Genomic DNA, 24,177 nt, shown 5'->3' on the forward strand with positions numbered 1-24,177 from the left:
CACCTAAAAAAAGCAAGCTGGAGGAGGATTTCACAGCCTTCCATAAGCTCATTAATGACTAATTATTCAAACCTTTTGTTTGGAATAATTAGAAATGCCAAGAATATTCTTTATCTCCAAGTTATTGTGAAAATTCATCTTGAAAAATGTTAACAGACAAAGAATGTTTGAAGTTTTTAATGTCAAAGTCAGACTTTTACATGATTCATCTTCGAACCAAACCATTCCTTAGCAGCTCCTCTTCTTTCCCATCATAGCAAATGCAATTAGTTGGTTGTTTTTTTGTTTTTTTTTTGTATTTACAGAAAGGGAGCAGCAAAAAACAGAGCTTTTCCCACAAGAAAAGAAAATAAAGAAGAGGAAAATAAAAATAACACTTTTTTTCTTTTTCTTTTTTTCCTCAAGTGCAGATTGTAGAATTTAAGCATGCCTGTTATGGTTTCCAGTTGTCTTTTCTACAGTGTAGTTGTATCTATTCAGGGCTATAAGGATAACAGCACAAGGGGAATGACAGGTATGATGAGTGCTGAAAAGTCTTATTTAAAAAAAAATGTCTCTATTAGAGGGTAATAGACCGATGTTATGCACTCCACTGTCCATCTCCTTTCTCTGTGTTGCAGCAGTCCGAACATATTTCTACTTAAGCGTGCAGTATAAAAAAAGGTTAACACCCACACAGACTCGTGTACAGCAAGTTCCCATCAATTCAGATGGGAGGGTTTGAAAGGTGCTATAACAGAACTGCCTTAAAACAGCAGCTTGAAGAAATATCTGCCACTTTGACGTGGTAGGGCTGCGCTGAGAGTCACTTTCCAAAACTGACAAACCGAATGTTAGTTCAAGACTTTTATGACATCCAAGGGATCGAGACATACCTATTTCTTTCTCCCAGAGAAAGAAAATGTGTCCTTTCATGTCTCCTGCATGTACCCTGCTGGATGTTGTGATTGTTCTCACCATTCCTTTTTAACATGAACTCTGTGAACAAATTATCTCCATGCTTTCACATTAATTTGCATTACATCCTCAGAACAGTTCATCTATAACAGAGTTCAGTAAACAGACTCATCAGGGATTTGGGGAGTAATGTAGGCTAAGGGAGTAAGTACATCAGTGATCGACAACTAAAGCTAAATGGGATCAAGTTACAGAGTTATGACATTGACAATATATACAGGTATACAAAGTGTAATCACACACACATTGTGGGGCACACCTATTCATCATTGTGAATTTCATGCTTTGACATGGTTCTTACAACCTAACTTTTCTGTGCCGAGTCATCTATCAGTGATGGGACAGGTAAGCAGCAGCAGTGTGCAATTTGTTGGTTAACAAGTTAAACGTCATTACACAACTTACCTGAGTGTTGTTCTTCTTTCTGAATAAATACAAGAATGTGTCAATTTAAATGTAGCACAACTTTATCAGGCTTGTCTTTCACTTCATCTGAACCAAAATAGCCGGAAATGTTAAGAGACACATTTACTGGCAATTTTCAACAGTCTACCATGTGCCTATCCAGACATTAATGAGATCAGTGCAAATCAAGAGAGGAGGAGAGGAGAAAGAAACCTCATTAAGACCACAGGGACGACCTAACCTTATTATCCCTTTTGCACTACACAACCACACACTGATGATGGAAATTAAGATGTGCTGGCCTCGATCCTCACCCACTTGTCAGCCCAGTACAGCAGTGTGTCTGGAGTCTTGCAGTAGCTGCTGGGAAGGACAGGTGTGAAGGAGTCTATGCAGTGCAGCACAAATGTATGGGTGTGTTCGGGTTGGCACTCTGTGGTGAGAAGCGTGCAGGAGAACTCTGTGTTCCAACGACATTGTGTTCTTTTTGTTCCATCCTGCAGCACTGTTAATGCAACTCTGGGCCATGGAAGTGGAGAAAAATGCTCAAGGTTATCCCAAAGTTGCTGTGCAATAGGAAAGACCACTTTAATCCGCTGAAGCTGACTCCCCTGCTGCCATCATTATCTCCATTTTCCCATTAGCACACACGCACACGCACACGCACACACACACACATATAGCATAGATGTATTCGAATACGTGTAGTATCCAAAAAGTTGTTCAAAAAGAGAGAAAACAGTTAGCATTATCCTTCTTTCATGCAGTCCTTTTTTTTTTGCAGAGTATTTTTTTTTCAGAGTCTTACGTACACTGTGAAAAATATCTGTTATCCCCACATTTCCTTTACATTACATACAGTAAATGTCATATCTTTAATCCCATTTAATGTAGTCCCAGCACATCAGTCAGAGTGATGAATTATTATTCAAATACATTTCATGTTTAAATACTGGTTGGGAGGGAGCAGGCAAAAATGCTACAACTAATTCAATGAGAGGAAATATGTAAAAAAAAAAATCATGATTAAGAGCATATTCACATGTATTGATTATGAACTGAGCTTTGCACAAATCTTAATATGGGTTTCTGTATCTATCCTTCTACTTTAATACGTAGTCAGACAGTATGTATGTGCCTGTTGTATTCTTTAAGTTAATGCAAATTATTAAATACTTTATGTTACACAGCCACTGAATCATGACATAAACAGTGGCCCTATGCATGTTCACATTCTGTAAATGCTCTGTATGACTTTGTGTTTACATGCATATGTTTATGTAAGTCTCTGTAAGTGCATGCGTGCGTGTGAGTATGCATGTGTGTGACAGAACATTTAGGATACACGAACACTGTTATGATACTGTAGGTGTGAGTGAACTCAGCACCTGATCATCAGCAGAAAACCTTTTATCAAATACGCACACACAATATACAGTATACGGGCTGGGTGTGAAGCCATCATGAACACATTTTTTCAAGCACACTAGAATATGGTAGCACTACTGACACTCTATGAGAACCTGAATGATTTTGAATGATTACATTTGATTAGTGTAAAGTCTTTCACATTGTCACATCTTGTTCTAAATGATTCATGTTTTTAAATGACAATACCTGATTTTTTTGTGATGAGCTTTTTCTAATATGAAACTGTGCGGTTACCATACACTTGTTGATGTTTCAACACTCTCTGAGTGACTTCTTAAGATTCTCAAGATCAGCATTTTGTGTGCCAATAGAGTTGAAGTTTTGAAGTACATCCAGATAAAGCAAAGAACCATTTTTAGACTATTTTATCTGGATGACATCTCATTGTTTTTTTGTTTGTTTTTTTCAGCAGATAGTCTACCAGTTCAAATCCTGCTTCCTGTAGCATCCGAAGGTTTTTCATATGCAGCGCAGTATTTATAGCATCAGGATTTACTCTGCCTTAATCTTTCTCTTCTTCACACTGGTTCCTCAGTAACGGCCAGGCATGCAAGGAAGAGTTTCAGGTAAAAAGAAGAGATGAACTTGTCCTCCTCCATGTGGATACTAATTAGAATTTTCCTTCAGGCAACTTTTTCCAGTGTTTAAAAACAGTACTTTTTTTTTTGAAAGAAAAACCCAGTCAGAGCTCCACAAAGAACTGATCCATCGCTTGGTTGGAGTGCTTATAAATATTAGTCAAAATCCAAATTGCCGATTTAATTACAGATTTTTGAAAACATACTTTGTTCTGATACTTTCTTCACAGGTTCAGAAGGCCTTCCATATTGATGCTTTATCAGTAAAGTTTTAACCTTTCCTCTTTTTAAGAAAAGGGAGTGATGTGGTGACGATTTCTCTATCGCAAGGCTGTCACAGGTAGACCTCACGGCGCGACAATGTGAGGCAGGATGTGGTCTTGTAGTCCCCTCCTGTCCGTGTCAGTGGTATTACCTCTGGTGGGTTCTGGCTTTCTCCTCCTTCCTCCTCTTGCTTGCACCTGGCGAAGCCTGCACTGCTAAATGTGTCATAAGAAGCTGAAGTCATCTTGCGATTCAGAAGGTTACGGTTGTGGTCTCCCATATTTCTGTTGCGGTCTCCTCTACCTAGGGTGCCAAGCGGATCTCCATTCGCCATGGGTAATCTCTGACCCTCTCCGCTGACAACCACGCCAGGTTCTGAGCTCCCTGCACTCCCAGCGCTCTCACTGTCGCTCTCATGGTCATGACCACGAAGATTGTTGTTATTATCTCCTGGAGCAAAAGTGGAAAGCCGTGTGGGGTCACTGCCATGGCGCTGGCGCTGGTGAGGTGAATGGCGGACCGGCATCCAACAAGCGTCGGAGTGGCCAAATTCATCACACTCCCTTGTACACTTTCCTGTCAGAGCTACATCTGGCAGCTGTCTAGCATCTGCACACATAAAAAAGACAAGGATGATTAAGTCAGGAACAGCCACTGGCATAATGAAAGAGGATAGAGGGGCCTGCAACAGAAGGAATGAGATAGACACTGGGTGAGAATAAAGTGATTTTACAAAGCAGAGGACAAAGGTCATAATAGAAACTGAGTGAGGTAAAACTGCTGTTAGAGGAAAATAGAAATTGCTGACTTTGGAGGTACTGTTTTCCCAGAAGTGTTGGGCATTACACAAAAGGTGAAAAGTGAGTTCATAACAAACAACTATCAGGGACAAAGATGAAATGATTTTCAGCAATTTGAATGACAAATATACTGTATGTTCACCTATAAGGGAAAGTCTATGTGGTATCAGCGTGATATTTTCACAATAGTGTTAATGGAAAAAGTTTGTGAGATTACCAGCGATCAAATGCTGATGTTCAAGCAGAGGTTCACTTCATGAAGCAGGGTTAAGAAACCCTGAGTAAAACCTGACAGGACATTGAAATGCGAACTAATAATCATCTCCCAACGAATATTTAATTGTCTGTGAATTGATGCTGCACCTCCATCAATGGGATACTTGGCAAACAGACATGCCACGTTTGGCTCTGAAATACCTCTAAAATACAGACTGAGTTTTTTTAATGACAGAACTTTGCTAAAAATTTCTGTCCAGCAGAATGAGACAAAGAAATGTGATTGGCTTTGAAAGAGGTTGAGGTCAGTGGGATATCCTGAGTTTGTAGAGTAAAACCTATCCTGATCAGGTTAGTTCTACAGTCTCTGTTACTGCGGTAACACATACAGAAGTTCAGTTACCTCACTTTGTGAAACAGGCTAGGGTTAATCCTCTGACTCTGGGTTACGTAACCTCTCTTTGTGAAACCGGAAACTCGAGTTTCCCTCATTTCAGGGTTAACTTATGCACAGTTTTCACTAAACCTGCTTTTCGAAACGGACCCCATGTGAAGTGTCAAACATTATATTTATGTACCCTTCTCATTTATGAATCAGTACTGACATCACATTAAATGTAGACTGGATTTGTGGTATTATAGACTAATTAAATATAATTCATACATATCTGACGAGAAACTGAAATACATTCATTACATTCATTCTGGTTTTATTTGATTTTGGATTCAGAAAACCATGAAACATTTCTTAAGACTGTGAGCAGTCTTGTTGCCTACATACAGCAGTATTCATGTGAAAGAAGCATGTATTTATAAAGTATAACTAGAACCAAAACAATTATTCTTTCTAAATTTCTTTCTTGAAATACCTAACAGAAAATCCTCACATGGTGAAAAGGCAAAAGCTATCACAGCCAGTAAACAAGGCCATACAAATCTTGTTGTTTTTCCACACCATAAACAGAAGGAATATTCTTTTTGACTCTATCCTTTGAAAACATTTGACCTGGCAGAAAAAAATTTAAAAACTGAATTTTGATGGTGAAAAAGAAGTTCCAGGCCTTAAATTGAAGGACACAGGAGCCCTTGACAACAAAATACTGCTACACACGACCCTTTCCTAAAAGCTATTCATATAACTCAACTATATTCCTCTTCTGTGACAAGTGAAAAGGCTAGAGCCAAAAAGGTTTCAATGCAACTGAGTGTGTGTGTATGTGTACGTGTGTGTATATGTGCGTGTGTGGGTGTGTGTGTTTGTGTGTGTACAGTATGTGTATGTTATTGAGAATAATCCTAAATTATATAAGCCTTTTCTCAGAATACCAAAGGTATCTGGGACCTTTTTGATGACAACTCTGAAGAAGAGCAATCAATTTTATTTTCAATTTATTGAATTTTCATATGTGTGTATGCATCTGAGCATGTGTGTCTGACCATTCTCCACATGGTCCTCTTCCCCCACACTCCCCTCCGGGGTGGTCCGCTCATAGCCTTCCTCAGGCAGTGGCAGGACTCCCAGTCGTGGTGCTGATGAACTCTTGCTGCTCGGCGTCTCCGAGTCCTCCAGGCCGCTGTCATAACAACCGTTGTCCTGGGGCTGGCTGACTACTGAGAAGGTCACCCGGCGAAGGGTCCCCTGCAGGACACAAAATATAGGATTAATCAACCATGATTCCTAATCTTCAATCTCAAATCTGGAGATTAAGCTTGGGAAGGAGTCTGCAAAGACATATTGAGATTATCTGATCATGTTAGCCTTGATTATGAGCTTAACTGCTACAATGCAGGGTAATAGTCACCAACCAATCACTGCATCTCCAGTTGTGTTTTAATCTCAGTTTGGATTAACACTTCTGAACGTGGCTGATGTTTACAAACCTCTGGGTAGCCTGGAGACACTTATCTTTTGGGTAGAATGACACCAACTAGTAACAGATGGTTGATGTAGCATCAATAACAAATGGGGCTACCCATTTGTTATTGATGCTACAATCCTACTGTACTCTTCATATATAATACTAATGTATTATATATGAAGAGCACAGTAAGATTGTATTAATGATTGGATGGTAAACAATTCACTTCCTCTGTAAATATATGTCTGATTCTTAAGTGTTTCAGCTGAAAAGGCACTAATAAAAATGATAGTGAAAACCTTCTTACATTTCTTTGTATAAATCCAACACACTAGGCCTTTAATTTAATGCAGTCTACACCATCCTCCTCTGTATGGAGGTTAGATGTGTGTAAATACTCCATTTTAATAACAATCAGAGAAAATAATCCTCAAGAAAAATTTGATTTATGCTGGCTTTAATACAGTTTGCTGATATTTTCAGAGTCCAGCAGGTTTAGGAATTTTCTCCATTAAAAAAATGAGAAATTGTGTGTTTATAACCTGTTTCATGATTATACTGTACTTCCATTTTCAAAAGGAGCAAACGGTTTTTGGGTGGGTTGACTGACACAGACGGTCAAAAATGTAAGACTGAGAAATGCATTACTACTGCTAAAAATGACTTTTAATTTAAATATTTTTTATATTTGATATTAAATTTAGGTGGCACGTTCGTGCAATGGGTAGCGCTGTCACCGTACAGCAAGGCGGTTCCCAGCTCGAGTTTGTATGTTCTCCCCGTGCATTAAATTGCCTGTAGGTGTGAGTGTGTATGTGTGTGTTTGTCTGTCTCCATGTGGCTCTGTGGTGCACTGGCATCGTGCCAGGAGTGTACCCTGCCTCACAACCCCTGCCTGCTGGGGTAGGCGCCAGCAACCCCAATTAAAAAATGAATGCAAAATGAATGTACATTTAAATATTTTTAATAGTATAACTGATAATGTTATCAGTCTTATCCTTACTGGTATGATGAAGTGAGACCACTTTATGACATTTTAAATCTTTAATGTGCTAGCAAAGTAATTAAACTAAGTAATTAAATTTCAATTTTTTTCAATTTCACTTTGGCCAATGGAAAATTTCCACAAATAATTATGATCCTTCTATTTGCAGGTCACACCCCCTAATCAGATTGTTCACTTAAACTGAGCACCACACCAGTCTGGTCCAGTTAGTGGATGGGAGACAAAAAAATTCAGTGTCTGGTTTGCAGGGGTATACCCTTTCCTATTCATTAATATTTGTGTAAAATCACAACCGTTTTGATTTAGATCTGCTTTGAAACGCAGTGTACCAACAAGAAAGGAATGAATTGAGAGATTTGGATTAGGATAGAAAAACTTCAGCTTAGAACATTGTCTCACAATAATCTGGAAGGAAACTGATGGACAGGCATAAAAGCCAAAACTGAACTGATTCTTTTTCCTCCAACTTCCTAAAGAAAAGAAAAACTTTACAAACTTACAACACAAAAGCACTCAGAAACACAGTTAATTGTAGACGTGGGAAACGGAACAGACGCTTATTTTGCCATATTTTAACAATGTTTAGATGAAAGAGGGATGAAAGAAATCCTTAGACAGGATGGTATGCACAAGCAAAACTGTTCAAGAGTGGAGAAGGAAGAGACACCGGAGACTAATATAAAAGCAGCAGTTCTTGGAATCTCAGTGGCTTCAGTTTAACTCTCCACAGGGAAAGAGATGTATTTTTAGACCACTAGCTCAGATGAAGCAGTCCAACCTCTTTTTCACATGTTCAGACGAGGGGCAATGGCACAGAGGGGAAGAAGAGGGTGAAAAAAAACATAAAATCGGTGACGGTGAGAACATATTTTTTTCTTGTTACCAAAAAAAAAAAGGTTAATTGTGTTGTCTCAGCATTTTCAGTTTGTTTTTTGAGTTCACTGATGTCAACATCACAAATTATTCCTGTATTTAGTAACTTAACAGGCTGTCAAAAAGGTTCTTTCATCATCATAGAATAATAGTAACAATTAAAAAAAGAAAGAAAAGTTTTTCATATTTGTAGAACAATTGCTTCATGCTGATAAAATTAAAATGATTTCTGACCGTAAGGCAATAAAAGAAATGGCCTTAAGTTACATCATCTCTTACTGGTCAGAGAAACAATATAAAATGAAAAGAAAAATATGCTATGGTGGAGTTGTCAATTACTGTTGTCACGGCCCCAGGGTCTTGGTCCTTCCGGGTCACTGTTTGCTTTGTTTTGCAGGTCCTCAGCTGTGTAGCATTAACATGAAGGAACTGAACACCTGGTCGGTGCTCCCAGGTTACTTAACCCCACGAGCCGGCTGTAACATTGTCTATGATCTCAAATATCCTCATTTAAATCATAACTTTATGATTTAAAACTGAATTTATTACTGAATAAAATCTTTTTTATAAAAAATAGTTTTCAGCCTGATGATAGCAGAATATGGGATTTTGATAATAAACTAAACTTATTTTATGTTTTGTGTTTTAATGCAGTATAAGGCATTCACATTCTGCTGGTATTTTTACTGTACAATGGACAGAATCAACAGTTTCTCAGAAGACTTCTCAGGTGTCTGAAAGAAACTTCACATCAAGTGTTGTAAGAGTGCAGTGGTACAGATATGCAAGCTCAACTGTGGTACAGCCATGCCTTGAACTGAAGGCTAATTTCAGCTGGCTAACATTCTAATAAAGAAATTAGTGTCGCTCAGAATTTGTCTGTCAATTCCTAGAAGGTCGTGTTCAATCGTCACCATGCGTTCTACATGGTGTAGCATCTTGGGGAAGATATCAGATCCCAGATTTTGGCCGCTTCATTTGTGTGTGTGTTTATGTGAAGAGTTCAAGCTCCAAGTGTCGATAGACTTTGCTGTTACTGCTGCGTAAGTATTTTTATAAAAGGGTGGATGCGAAATTCTTGTGTTACAAAGTGCTTTGAGCTGTCAGTCAGACTAAGAAGGCTGCAAATTTGCCATAGTCTATACCGCCCATTTACCATTTACCATGATCATGCCAAGCAGGTGTAATATAAGTAAGTATACAAATTAAAACTCATGGACCAACTCCATCTATAAAAAATAAAAGGCTCATTCTGAGGTAACAAAAATCCAGTGGTTGTTAATTTCAAATGATAATACATTGATTTAAACATAATTCTGAGTCACAATCCAAATGCTGGTGGAGTTGCTACTGACATTGCAGTAAGTGTAGGATACATACTACCCTAGAATGCTGTCCTTTCACACTTCAGAAGTAAGCGCTGAATGAGGCTGAGGCTGGGGCTAAAATTAGCTTTGCTGGCATTTGTAATTCATCTGCAAACCCATCTGATTCAGTTTCACAATAACTCTCTTTCTAATCAGAACTGTCCTTTTTATTACTTCAAACTAATAAATGTACAATCTTTTTTATTTTCCTTATTCTGGAGTTTGTCCATGTCCATGCTCCTTCGTTTCTCTGTTCCCACATCTCATTTTGCTGTGCCCCCCCCCCCCCATTTCTATCTCTTTTTTTTCTCCTGCCAGTCAGCTTTATGATGTGGTGATCGATGATGTCTCCTTGACCTCGTTATGAATCCCTCGCCTCTTCCCCACCCCAGGTTTTATTGACCTATAACTCTTTTCCACTACCTAATCCTCATTTTTCTTCTGTCTCCCTCATCATTTGTGTTCTGTATCGCAAATTGCTTTACAAATTTATAAACTTCAGTCCTCATGCCTAATTTTATTTTTTGGCACATTTTAGTCATTAAAACTCTTCACATGCAGGCCTTGGCTTGTTTAACTTCATTGTGTTATCATAATTTCCCCCTATATTTATCTTTTGTTCATCCATTATAATACCTTGCATTTATTTCATTTTACTTAATACATGCTTCAGCAACATTTAACATTTTTTTTAAAAGGCACTCTCAGCACCAAAGCACCTCCTTAATGTTTTTCAAACTGAGTCATGAAGCACAAAGCATCTTTAGTGTTTGTGTACATGGCTTTCATGATTTTGTCTAGCACCTGCAGTAAAGACTGATTAGCACATATCCCAAATATCTCCTGAGTGTCGAGACACGCTCCGACACACAAAACACACTTGAACACACACACTTCCAGATGAATTGGCTGTGGTCCAGCATGGTCTATGAATTCATGGCTGATGGAATATTAATTGAGTTTGACAGAGGACATAAAAAACCTTCCCCTTAATTTGACACAGGCCATTACAGTTCAATACTGACACGGGAGCTTCACTCATTTCCACAGCACAGTGTGTGTGTGTGTGTGTTTGTGTGTGTGTGTGTGTGTCTGTGTGTGTGTGTGTGTGTGTGTGTGTTTATGATTGCATGCAATACAACTCTGTGAGGTATTGCGGAGTTATTTCTGACATATCAGTGTGAATGACACAAAGTGGATTTCAATGTGTGAATACACTTATACATATGACTCAGAGTTCACAAGATTGTTTTTTATTGCCATGTTAGAGTGAGACTTATAAAGCCTGCAAGATGTGTTATGGCGGCCTGTGAGAGTACACGTGTATGTGTGCACTTGAAGTGTGAGGTGTGTGTGTGTTTGTGTAGGTCGGCTCAGTCATCAAGATAATTAGTGTGCAAACCCTTTTGCTGTTGGTTCAAAGAGAATTAACAAGCTCTAGTTAATTAACAGTCTCCCTCTCTTCTCAATACATGTGTCTGCATATTCAACATGTGTGTATAAACGTGCATCTGCACATCAGAACGTGCTTGTGCGGGCTCGTTCGGATGTGTTTTTGTTTGCCCGTGCCCAGCTACATTCTGGTCTACATAATTAATTGACAGGATACGCCTTATGCATAAAACAAAACTACAAAAACGGTTCAAGGATTAGGGCTGCATATCCTTTTGCCTTTTAGCTTAGTCTCATTTCTGTTTGATATTATCTGGGTATGACATGGGAGCCACTCTGTAATGGCTGACTATTATATAGTTTTTGTAATAATAAACAAAAGTATTCGTAATTAAAGTTTCTGTATAGTTTCTGTTTAAAATTTGAAACTAAGATTCCTACTATGGGCGCACATTTCTTCACCCATTTGCTAGATTCTGAGTGGTGTTGTGTGTAAAATAAGTCAGCATGTGGCGAATAATCCACAGCCAACAATACATTAACTACCTTTTTATCCTATTGTAGATATAGAACACGTTACACTAAACATTTAGCATGGTGCATATTAATGTTTACCTATTATTTAAAAATGCAAGAGCTGACACAGCTCCAGTTCCAGTTCTCTCCTGCCGTCAGTATTTATCCTCTCCACTCCCACCCCATCAGCCCAAGTCTGTTCACCTGTCTGCACACATGCTGCTCATCCTAATCAGCCCTGCATACAAGCCACTCCTGCATTCTCACTCTTTGCTAGATTGTTAGTGACTTGTCCTACTCTCCATTGTTCCTGTTTCTGTGATTACCGTGCACTTATTTTGCTTGTTTCCTGCACTCTGCCTGTTTGTCTGATCCCTGTCTGATTTGTCTACCTTATCTTCTACTTACCCAGTTTTGGACTCTAATGATGTCCAAGTGAGGCTTCATGGGGCTTCGAACCCTTTGGGACAATTGCGTTGAAAACTGGTCCATTACTCAAAGCTTCATTCATTGGGCATGTGGGTGTCCTCTTTGATAGGATGGCTGTACCGCAGCCACACAACGGTTGATGAGCCCAGAAAATAGAACTTTGACGTTTCCTGTATTGCATATATTATCTGAATAAAACTGAATCTAATTTAATTTAATCTGTCAAGGGAGGCATGGTGGTGCAGTGGGTAGCACTGTCGCCGCACAATACGGTGGGTCTGGGTGTGAGTCCCGCTATGTGCGGAGTTCGCATGTTCTCCCCGTGTCTGCATGGGTTATCTCCGGGTTCTCCGGCTTCCTCCCACCTCCAAAAATATGCGCTTCAGGTCAATTGGCCGTTCCAAATTGCCCGAGTGAGTGTGTGTGTGCATGGTTGTCTGTCTGTGTGTGGCTCCGCGGCACACTGGCGTCATGCCCAGAGTGTTCCCCACCTCACACCCTATGCCAGCTGGGATAGGCTCCAGCTCCACATGACCCGCTGCGGTGGATATAGCGGAAGAAAATGGATGGATGGATGGATTAATGTGTTAATCCTTGCTTGTTATATGGCACCCTTTATTTATAGGAAATTGATTTATGATCATTGATCTTTGCAGGGTTATGTAAAGCAATTAAGAGATCCCTGAATCCCTGTCCAATAATCTGAACCACTAAACTGGTTCACCTGGTGAATGAAGCGCTTTGGTGTTTCAGATGTGAATGAACCACTTGAGTGGTTCAAACATCATCAGTCATGGTTTTTCCATGTTTGAAGCAGGCGTTGAAGCAGTTCAGAAAAAAAATGCTACTGAGCATAGGGCGTTGTTTGTGAAAGCGAACATCACTAGTTCAAACTACACATGTTATAAGCACAACATGTTTCTGCACCAAAATCTGACTGGATGAACGGCTTTTTAGGGTGATAACAATGCTTTAATGCAATCAATAATCACTAAGTGTGTAAATCAGAAATTTAGTAATATAGAATTTTCAGTAATTATATTCAAAACATAAACGTATTATTTTAATTTACTTGCATTTTTTCCTCTATCTGGCTAGCTTTTGTTTATTTCTTCCACTGGGAGGTGATGTTTTTGCTGGCATTGCTTTGTTTCTCTGACTGTTAGCAGGATTACTCAAAAAGCCACCATTTTTTTCATGACATTTTAAGGAGAGATAAATCGTCTTTGCATTTATTAGTGTAGCAGTAGAAAAGTTTTTATTTTCTTTGTGGTTTACCTTAAAGCAGAAAAGTTTGTGAGGTACTGTACATGTCATACAGGAACCATATTTTATATTTGTAATCACTCTGCCCAAATGACTAAAATATTTCTGACACTGAATAAAGGGTGCATTTTTGCTTATATCCTTGCAAATCCAGTTTGTGGAATGATTAAAACTTAAAATAGGCTATTTAAGTTTTATTTAGAGATATGATGGCTGATGGCAGAAATCAAGTTAGACCTTCTTTACAACTTGAAAATGCTTGGGCTGATAAAATATCAACCATTTACATATTATAGCTACAACCATACATAATATGTAAGGTGATATTGCACTACAGTATACTATCATAACACAGAGTGGAAACTGATACGAGTCTGTTGACATCGCTTGTGGATAGCCTGACTTCACACCCGGACTGCTGATCAGTAAGGAGTTTGTTCCTGCTCTCTTTACAACCATATTGAAAATTTTGTGTGAATGTACTTATAAATAGTGAGAGGAGTGAGAGCTGGATTGGATGTATGAATATTTATTTCTTCATCTTCAAACATTATTGAAAAATATAATGTCCTTCATCTTTTTTTTGTGCTTGTTTTCTTTTGCTTCCCATATTTTTGAGTTTAAAAACAGTCACTCAGCATGATTAAGTGTAATTTGAGAGTCTCCTACATGGAGATGCAGCACAGAACATTTCACACTACTGCTTAAATCAAATATTCAAAGAGAAATTTTTCATTACCTGCATTTAATTTGTTGGTTGATTGAATTCAGATTTAAATGAATGAGATTAACATGTTCCATTGTTATCCCATTTAGAAAATTTGGAAGTCTGTTGTGTTTCTGTGTGTGTAAATCTAATTTCTGAAAACTATCATGAATATTTTTGCTTATGTACATGTTATTTCTAAATTTGATCTCCACAGACACCCAAGTCAATCAATAATTTATAACATCATGTATCAATGCTGCTTTTGCTATTCAAGGCTCAGTGTTTTATCACTGTGCCAACAAGTCCAATTAACAAAACAATACTAAACTGAAGTTTGACAAAGTGATTGACTCAAGTGGTAAATTTTTTCTGTTCTTGAGTTACTCACAATCCTCCAAACCGTTTGCTCAGAGATCTTTTGAAACTGCTTGCTGTCGACTGTTAAGTTATGCATCAAAGGCAGCGAGGAGTTGAAAAATACGCTGACAGAAAGCATCTCGCAGGGGCCGTGTGAACAGGAGAGATGTGTTAACAATTCATCTGACGATGATATATTTACACTTGTTATTTAAATATAGAACTGATCTAAAACTGTAATCAAGACCTTGTGCCGCAATGGAGTGACGTGTGCAGTGTAGGAATGCAGTTTCCTGAGGCGATGCTGAGAGGAGCAGACATCCTGTTTACAGTACACCCATTAGGTCAAACCAACAGGCAAAGACAGGTGTTGTGAGACCAAAGGGTGGAGCTATGGTGACAGATGATGAATAAAACAAGTATTTTCCAAAAGAAAGACAAAGTCTAGAAGAAAACTGTTAATCAGTATATCCACAGAATGTTGAAAGGAGAAAAGGACAAAACTTTCTAAATGCTACCTGACTGTCCAATGCACAAATGAAGACACAAAGAATCCTGTTTTGGGGAGAGCTAACAGACTCTTGTGGTATTTGAAGAATGCAGAGAATGTTTTTGAGCAGGCTGAAATGTAGCTCAGGGGTGGACGGCCCAAATGAGACGTATTTCTTCAGCTGTCTGACTCGTAGATGTTGATGAGACGGTGCACCTTGTTATCACACGAGCACACACTGACACAGCTTTCATGCAGATACATTACTCACGTCTCCTTGCTTGTCCCTTCACTAGCAGGTGTGCACATAGACACATACTCAAACATTTATAACTATCCAGTCTGTATGTTGCAGTGGGACCACCTCTGCAGTAAAAGCACCCTCTGCCTTCATGTTTCTGCTTTTGCCCCATTTTTCCCTCCCATATTTGTATCATTGCCCCCTTCATTCACTCTCCCTTCTCTCATATCCCTTTCCTTTACTTTCCTGTCCTCTTTCCCTTTTCATCACTCTTATTCTGCAGACTCCACTACAACCTTCTCCTCTCCCTTCTCTCTGTTTCAATCACTCTCTCCCTTGCTCTCTCTAGAAGCAGGTGATGTAGAAGGGTGCAGAGCAGTATCTGACTATCAGGCCTGACTCTGTGAGAGGAATGATAATCACTGTGCTGCACTGCAGAGAAAGAAAAAAGAGAGGGAACAAGGGAGAGACAGGAAAAGAGAAGGAGGGAGGGGGCCATGAGATAGAAGGAAAGGGGGACAAGTACGGCATCGGAAGCAAGGGGGCAAAGTAACATGGGATATGAGGATGAGGGGAAGAGAATGGTACAAAGACAGGAGTATAAGTAAGCAAGAAAGCAAGAAAAAAGTAAGAAATAAAAAAGAAAATAGAGGCAACCTCATATGTGCTTCCTCTCCCTCCTCTCATAAACACCTTCTCTTTCCTCCATTCCCTCTTTCCATTGCCTCCTGTACATACTCACACACGTGCACTTGCGCACACCTCCCACATCACCACCCTGACCAACACAATAGCTTGTAGTACAGCAGCCCCGTGGAATAAGGGAGAGCCTTAGCCTTGTGTCTGAACACCAGAGAACATTAACTGCAGCAGCAAGATCATCTGATCGGCACAATGCAGTCCCCTTTCTCTCTCTCTCTGCACTGCTCTTTACACTGCTGCAGTCTGCCGGCCCCCCTGTGGCCAGCAGCGGAACTGTCCACCATGCTGTCGACCACTACACCTGTCCCAATAAACAGTTTTTGCAAAGTCTGATATATGTACAGTATGTATGCAAGTAATATGGAAACAATATATATTTATTATTTCAGCAAAGTTTAATCCAAATCTTGTGGCCTCTCGTTATCAATTCCATAAGTCCTTATTTTAAGTGTATGGCATTGTTTGTTTGTCTGTTTTTTGTACATCTGTTGTGTATACTCTTTGCACGTTTATGTAGAGGCAAAGAGAGATATATAGAGAGGAAAAATCTGATATAGTTTATCCGCATGCATGCCTGCTGCATCGTCATCCACCACAGCTTTGTTAGCATCAATCTGTCCACTCTGGCATTGAGCTTTCTGCCTTCTCCCTGTCTCCATCTGGGCACTCCACCCTGCAGATTCACATTGAAAATCACTGATTCTATTCACAGCATTGGCCCTTTGAAATGTTTATCCTTTTGTGAAGCTGTGGATGTCTATGGGGAGGAAAAACAAAACTGAAACAAAAGCTCATAAAGTGAAACGTGGTTTACCGGACAATGCTCTATGATTCAGATTAGCTCCTTTGTTGCTGTGCATGTGTGTGCGTGTTTGATATTCATCACTTTCCACAGCTACACTCTAAAACAGTAATCTCTTATAAAATCCATGACAGCAGTCATTGTTAAGGAAGACACAAACAGGATGGCAGGGTACAAGTAGCCGTCTGTGTGTGCGTGAGTAAAGCCGATCATAAATATGTATGGCTGCTATTTAGTTGCCATTTACTGTCCATTCTGTGTGTTTGTGTCTATGTGAACCATTAAACTAATAGTATGTGTGTCAGGAACAGGCTTTTCCCACCCACTGATATTGTCCATTAAGAATGACCAGAGGAGCGTGAACAATAGCTTCACTATGGGGAACAGTGTATGAAAGGGTAAAAGTGAGGATGAGTCTAAAGATACATACTCTTACTCACAGGGCTGGTGGACAGACATGCATGCACGCACAGAAACACAACATCTCTGTTGAGAATGATTAGAGTGGTGCTGTGAACAATAGACAGAGTCAATAAAGGACCTCAGAGACATCTGAATACACCAGCAAGTTCTCCATCCCTCCATCCCCCGCTCCACCTCCATCTCCTTTTTCTCCCCCACATTTTCTTTCCCTGCATACTGTGCATCTTGTGTCAGTACATCTCTACTCTACAATGTATGCTCTTTTGTATCTACATTTTGAAAAACTATTTCATTAACCGTATCTGACCCTAGCTTGCTCTAACCACTCTCATCCTCTCATTGTCTCCATACCGTCTCTGTCCCAGTATCGCATGTACTCCATCTCCTGTCTATTGTAAAATGGGCGGACAGGCAAAGCTGACAGAGGCTGACACGGTGGAAATCAAGCCAAACTGAAATCCATCCAGTCAGTTTAGAATCAGTGTCACTCATTTTATAAAGTTAAAGATAGCTTTGCCTAATGTGCTGTCAGGCACAAGCAAACACACACATCACACTTTTCATACTGCGGTTACAGAAATACATTCACAAATAAAGGAGATAAGGAATGCTTGAAGTACAAATACAGGTCATGTATCTACGTAAGAATGTTACCTAATGTTAATGAGTGTTGGAAATATACGTGAGCACATGTGTGTTTGCATCAGTGTGGGTGAACCCAATTCCTGCCCCATCACACCCATGACAGACGCAGTGTCACAGAAATGTCTAAGGGCACCTCGCCCAACGTCTTAACAATAGTCTCAGTGTGTTTGAGCGACTTGGAGACACAGAGGCGATGTTATACTGGGTAGACGACATCCATGCTCACACAGACACATTAAAGAGGGGAGACAGTGCACTCTTTCTCTCCCTCTGTGCTACTTCTCATTCCCTCTCTCCTTGATACAGAGAGATTCAATAATTCTAAAACTCTGACTTTGACACAGAATAAAAATATAAATCAACAGCCTGCAGTTTCCATTGCAAACTGCAGGCTGTATAATGACTATGGATATAATCTCTGAGCTACAATTTAGGATGGTGATTTGCAACCAAATTTCCGATATTTATGTGTGTGTGTTTGTGTGTATGTGTGAATGTATGTGTGTGTGTGTGTGTGTCTGTAAATCGGTTTTTGTGTGTGCCCTACACCCCAGAGAGTGAATGTAGTTGTGGGCCATTGAGCGGGAGAAAAACGATGTAATACAGTAACTGAGAGAAGAATCCAGCAAAATCCTATTGATAACGTCACACCACACATGAGACATGAGTGCATTGGATCTGTTTAAGAAAAAACCCGTTGAAAAAAGGTTCAACATTACGGTTTGATGAGGCTTTGCTGAGGAGTCACGATTACTATTTAAGTCCTGGCATAATTATTCATATATGTTATGTAAACAATGATAATGTATGAAAAGAAATTCACACACACTGTATGTGTACACATGTATTCACACACACACACACACACACACACACACACACACACACACACACACACACACACATACAGTGCGCCCTCACGCATTCGCGCATCAACGATTGAGACTCCACCTTAACATTTTAAATAGGCAGTCACGTGAATACCTTGGAGCATTCTATTGGCTGACGGCATCCAGAAGTGCGCTCTGTTCCGTCAGTCTTGGACTTACTTGAGACAAAAAAGTGCTTTAAACAGTCGGTAAGAGTGTGAAAAAGGAAATACAGATAGAAAGTGGTTTAATATCAGTATGGGGAGGGTTCATAAACGATTAAATTCCCATATATAATAAGATAAGTAGATTGCGATCTTGATCAAGAATTCCTCAATCGAGTGTGGTTCCTGTAACACTTTGACCGCAAAGAATGTATACAAATTTTATCATTTGTATTGCTTTATATTTGTATATTTGTATTACCTTCGTATTTTTGTATAAGCATTAGCTTTATTTTTGGTAGTTTGGTAGTTTGATTAGGGTTACTGTTGCAAAGGAAGTAGAGCTGTCATCCACTTATTGGAAGGTCAGCAGTTCGATCCTCAGCTCCTCATTAGTGTCTGAGTAATTGTAGGAATGATTATCACTCCTGACGGGCAGGTGGCACCTTGCCTGACATGGTAGCCTCTCTGTGTCAATAGGTGAATAGGCCTGTGTGGAGCAGTAGAAATGTGAGACTAGAAAGGTACTAAATAAGTATATTACATGTACTTTATGACTGCTAGAATTACTGGAACATTATTATTATATATTCAATGCAGAATACAAGCTTTAGTTTTAAACACAACTCAAACACAGAAAATATGTAGCAAATTCAATGAAGAAATGTGACCAGTATCTTGTACACTTCCAAGGTTGTAGTATTGACCTGTGTTACTAGGAATGGGAATAGGCAATAAATTATTAAACCATTCATAATGATTATGTGATGTGAGAGTCATGTTGTATTGAAAAAAGTTATGCACGTGTAAAGAACACCAACCTCCTCAATAGTAAATTAGTCAATAATTTTAAAGTTTGTGCTTTGTGCTTAAGAGCATCTTAAAATGTTGCAGAGTAGTATGCTCGACTACTAAACTTTAGAAAATCCAAAATCCAGGGTGAAGGAAGAAAAATGTATTGAAATCAGTGAGGCACAGCTTGAGTGAAATCATCGATTCAACATATTTTTGATGGAATCCTCTCTGCAAGGGCTATACTGGATTTTAAAGAGCTGTCGTCAGCGAAAGCTGGCATTAAGAAACACTCTTACACATCTAACTCTAATCAAAGCCTGCTCTTTTAAACAGCTGTGAAAGCTTTCATGTTAACACGGCATTGCAACCAAAGCATTATTCATGGTTTTGAAAAAGATTGACTGGTCATTAAGAACATACTGTATATGCGTCTCAACCTGACACACACCATATCTATGTCAGACACTCCATGCTCGCTTTTCATCTTACCTGTGATACTCTGTGTGACTCCCCCCAACCATGCATTAATTGTCAGTGATCTTCACTTACCCCATGTGTTTGTGCAGGATATGGATGTGCATATTTTCCAAGCTTTCTGAGATAGCTGGCTCAGATGTAAGAATTCTTTTATCCAGTCAATTACAGGTTGCGAGATGATCCCCCACTGGAACCCATTTGGAGCTCTAATTTTCAGATAGATTTGCATGGCTTTGAATACATTTTAAATACAGGGTTGTTTGCATGTCTGTGGATCTGAGTGTGTTGTCTTGGTATGTTGATTTCATTCCTCCCCTTTCCACAAGTGCTGTTAGTTATCATTTCATAATGTCTCTTCATTTTTGAAATAGGAGTGCAGAGCTTCTTGAATAATTCATGTCTGACATGTACCTGTGCAGCTTTGACCCATTAAGAACCAGCTTTACTGTAATGCTTTGCAATTACTGTACCGTATTTGGAGTGAACCATTGATTGGAAGGGCAGTACTATTCATTTGTGTACAGTTTTGTTTGTATTTATATATCAATGAATGAAAAATAATCATTTCTTATATGGCATTGACCTAGGTTGCAGATTAATTCAGTTCTTTCTAATGTCAATGTCAGAAAGTTAAAGAGAGCATGGTGTGAGTGTGTAATGATGTAGACAGTACACTTCAAGTGGTCAAACTATTTTAATGTCTCTGCTTGAAGGCACAGGGGGGGGTTCCCTCCAGTTCTTGCAGTTCAGCTCTACCTGTCTCTGTGTGTGTGCATGTATGGGTGGACATCTCTCATTTGGTCTATTTCTGACAAGAATTGGTTTCTGAACAAGGATCAAAACACAAATAAATGCACATACACATCGACGTAGGCTTCACTGGTGGGATTTGACAAATTGCTGTAGGCAGAGTCCTGCCCTCTTAGATTTATATAACTGAATAACGCAGGTAGAAAATATATCTCTTTCTTCCTGACACACACACACACATACACACACACACACACACACACACACACACACACGCACGCACGCACGCACACACACACACACACACACACACACACACACAAACACGCACACACACACACACCAAAATAGCCCAAAGTGCCCTATAGTGAAGATCCCTCCCCTTCTCTTACGTCTTCTAACTGAATCCATACACCTAATTCCTATCTTTTTCAACCGATCTCCTTCTGCTCTGCTTCTCTATCAGTTTTCCTCCAGGCAATACCAAAGAACACATTCTCATTTTGTAACTCCACATCTACCCCTACCACTCACTCAAGCGTTGCCGTTTTTCCCCATTGCCTCTCTCTTCATCTTCCTAGCCAACTCTCCTAAACCCAATCCTTCCTACTCCACCACTCTATCCATTTTTCTAGGCAATGACTGCTGACCAGGAATTTCTTTTCTTCTCTACCGTTCATTTTCTCTCTCTCTCTCTTTTCTTGTCCTCTACCTCAATCTTTATCTTCCGATTTATCATCTTCCACCACAGTTCTAAAACAGATGGCTACACTTAGCCTGAGGCAAGCACATTGGCCTTGGACTACGCCGCTATGAGGGGCAGTCTTTCACACTCATGTGAGATCTAATAAGCCGATTTCCGGAGAGATGTTCTCTGATTTGCCAGTAGCAAAAATGCATAAACCATTTTACATAGTACTGATATGCACACTAAGGCTCATTCTTTGGCAGTATGCTTAATTTTAGCCAATCAACAAAAGAGGAAAAGCAAAGATTAAAGTTGACTTTAACTGCATTCTAAAAAGGAAGATGAATAAATTATGAAAAGGGTAATGAGGAGGGTTGTTAAGAGACATTTGAAATTTTTTAAAAAAGTATTAAGTGTTATTAAAGAAAAGTTTGGAAGCTTTTAAACACTTTTTAATAATATGGATCCAAATGGAGAGTGATGAGAAGTGATTAAACCACTTAGTGACATGAGAGAGATCAGTCAAAGGGAGGACAGACGGTGGAAAAAGAGAGTGTGTGGGTGTATGTGGGTGTGTGTGCGTGTCTGTGTTTGAGTGTGTGGTGTGAGAGAGGGGGAGATAGAAAAAAAGAAAAAGATTGGTCTTGTTAAGTTCAAACATTGGGACTCTACAAGTATGGTTGTTTTTGAAATGTATGCATTTAGTTCCATAGCATTAAAATTCTTTTCATTGCATGAGAGGTGAATAAATACCATGCATGCCTGAATACTTCTGACAGGTTTATTTGGCTGTGAAGTTGGTTAAATCTGACCTCTTACTATAAAGCAAGACAAGGTCCAAGAAGACAGTACAGCATGTTTAACTGCTTGCTTTAATATGCTAAACCACTAATGCGTCTGCCAATCATGTAGCAATAGGAGTCACTAGACATAATAATCTGTCTTCCAGTGTAATGCTTTGAAATTTATATTCAGTCCCACTCTCTATTCTCTGTGTTTTATGAATCTACATGTATGCTCCATCGTTAGTCGCCATTCTGCAGATTTCCTCCCTTGAGGTCGCTTGTCCAAAACACACTCCCCTGTTCCTCTGCTTCTTTTCTCAGTCGTTACTGAACAACCAGAAATTTATATCTGTGTTTCAGACACTTACACTTTGGGGATGGAGGGAGCAAAAAGTTTCATTATAGGATGACAATTTATTGCTGTCCAACCTTACAACATCTATTCACCCTATTAGGTCCAACCTGGAGAGTCTTGGCATGACATTTTCCACACTGAAGTTAAACATAAAGTAACTCTAAATGTGCACACGCTTTGTTCAACACTTTTGATTAACCAGATAGATTTCCCCCTATGCTCTCAAAGAGTGATCAGTGATTACTCACACTGATCAGTGTGAATAATTTGGCCTTACAGCATACAATAGTTGAGCAGAGCATACACTAAAAGTTTATAGTACTCCAGCTGCAGACAAAGTACAAAACACAAATTCTAAATGAGAAATTACAGATATGAAATGGGAAAAAACATTTCCTGCTAATATAATACTTTACATAAAATAGTGGGTCAGCCAATTAAAATAAAAGAATTAAAACTAGCTAAGCCCAGGAACAAGGTAAACATTGAAATCATTTTTTATTTATTTCCCTGAATTTGAATTACCTCAACCTGATTCAATTCCTTACAATTTGAATGACCTAACTGAGTAGAGTTTGATTCGACTAAAAATCTATTCACGTCAATTTTATTCAGCTCAACTGAATTCTTTTGTGTAGGCAGGATAAAACCAGTCAAAAGTCTACTAAGCTGTCTAGAATCCCTATCTCGAGTGAGCACAAGTGCCTTTGTATTGCAATATTGGATAAAACTGCTCAATCCACACACAGCCATTAAGGTAAATGCTGTAAGGCAGATGAGCTGAATGCAGAACTGCGCGCTACAGAGCACAGTCTTCAAGAGTCAAATAAAAGGAAGCATCTTCGCGAGGCGATTGTTATGTAGGTCTCTGTGTTTGTTTCAGTGCCTGTGTGTCAGGGACTTGAGAGAGAATGTGTTTGTAAGACTCTACGGATGTGTATGATTCTAGGAGACAGAGTGTGCCTGGGCCTGTGGATGTGATCCAATCCAGTGGGAATGGAAGATGAAACTGATGTAAGAGCCAGAAAACTTTCCTCTCTGTTACTGTGTCATCGTATTCTTATCAGGGTGCTTGCTGCGAAAAGCGTATGTGCATAAGTATCCGGGGAACTGTGTAATTATGTGCTATTGAGCACAGGCTGGGGTGTGTTTCAGTGGGCATGTCTCTGTGTTTTAAAATTGCACGTCTAACAGTGTATGCTGTGTTTGTCCTTGCCTCAGCTTGTCTGCATGTGATGGTGTGCATGTGTGGTAATGTCATTCCCACATTCCTGTCATTTCACAACAAGCTTGAAACAAAAGCTGAAGGGAGGATTTGTTAACACAGTAACATTATCAGCTAAACGGCCCGTCTGTCTTGTGTCGCGTGGTAGACAGCCAAGACAGACTGGGGACTTCCAATCACATTTCAGCTGTGGGTGACCTTGATGTGGGAGGAAATAGACAATTTCTCTCCATTAAACCTCCCACAACTCTCCCCCTTTGTTTATTCGTTTTTATTTCTACACTGAACTAAAAGATTGAAAATTATTCTTGCTAGTGTATAATTAAACGCAACACTATGAT

The 24,177-nt window shown here is 39.4% G+C and overlaps 1 protein-coding gene across 1 annotated transcript in view; it reads right to left on the bottom strand.

The window, feature by feature from the left end:
- Positions 1-240: 240 nt before the first annotated feature.
- Positions 241-24,177, bottom strand: part of pcdh7a (protocadherin 7a) — a 43,366-nt gene continuing 19,429 nt past the window's right edge. Inside the window, exons 5-6 of the mRNA XM_068320543.1 lie at positions 6,089-6,290; positions 241-4,244 (exon numbers count right to left, since the gene is read on the bottom strand). Coding sequence (XP_068176644.1) covers positions 3,706-4,244; positions 6,089-6,290 — 741 coding nt within the window. The 3' untranslated portion in view covers positions 241-3,705. The remainder of the gene's footprint in view (positions 4,245-6,088; positions 6,291-24,177) is intronic.

The sequence above is a fragment of the Antennarius striatus genome, chromosome 8 (genome assembly GCF_040054535.1).
Source record: "Antennarius striatus isolate MH-2024 chromosome 8, ASM4005453v1, whole genome shotgun sequence".
Taxonomy (NCBI): Eukaryota; Metazoa; Chordata; class Actinopteri; order Lophiiformes; family Antennariidae; genus Antennarius; species Antennarius striatus.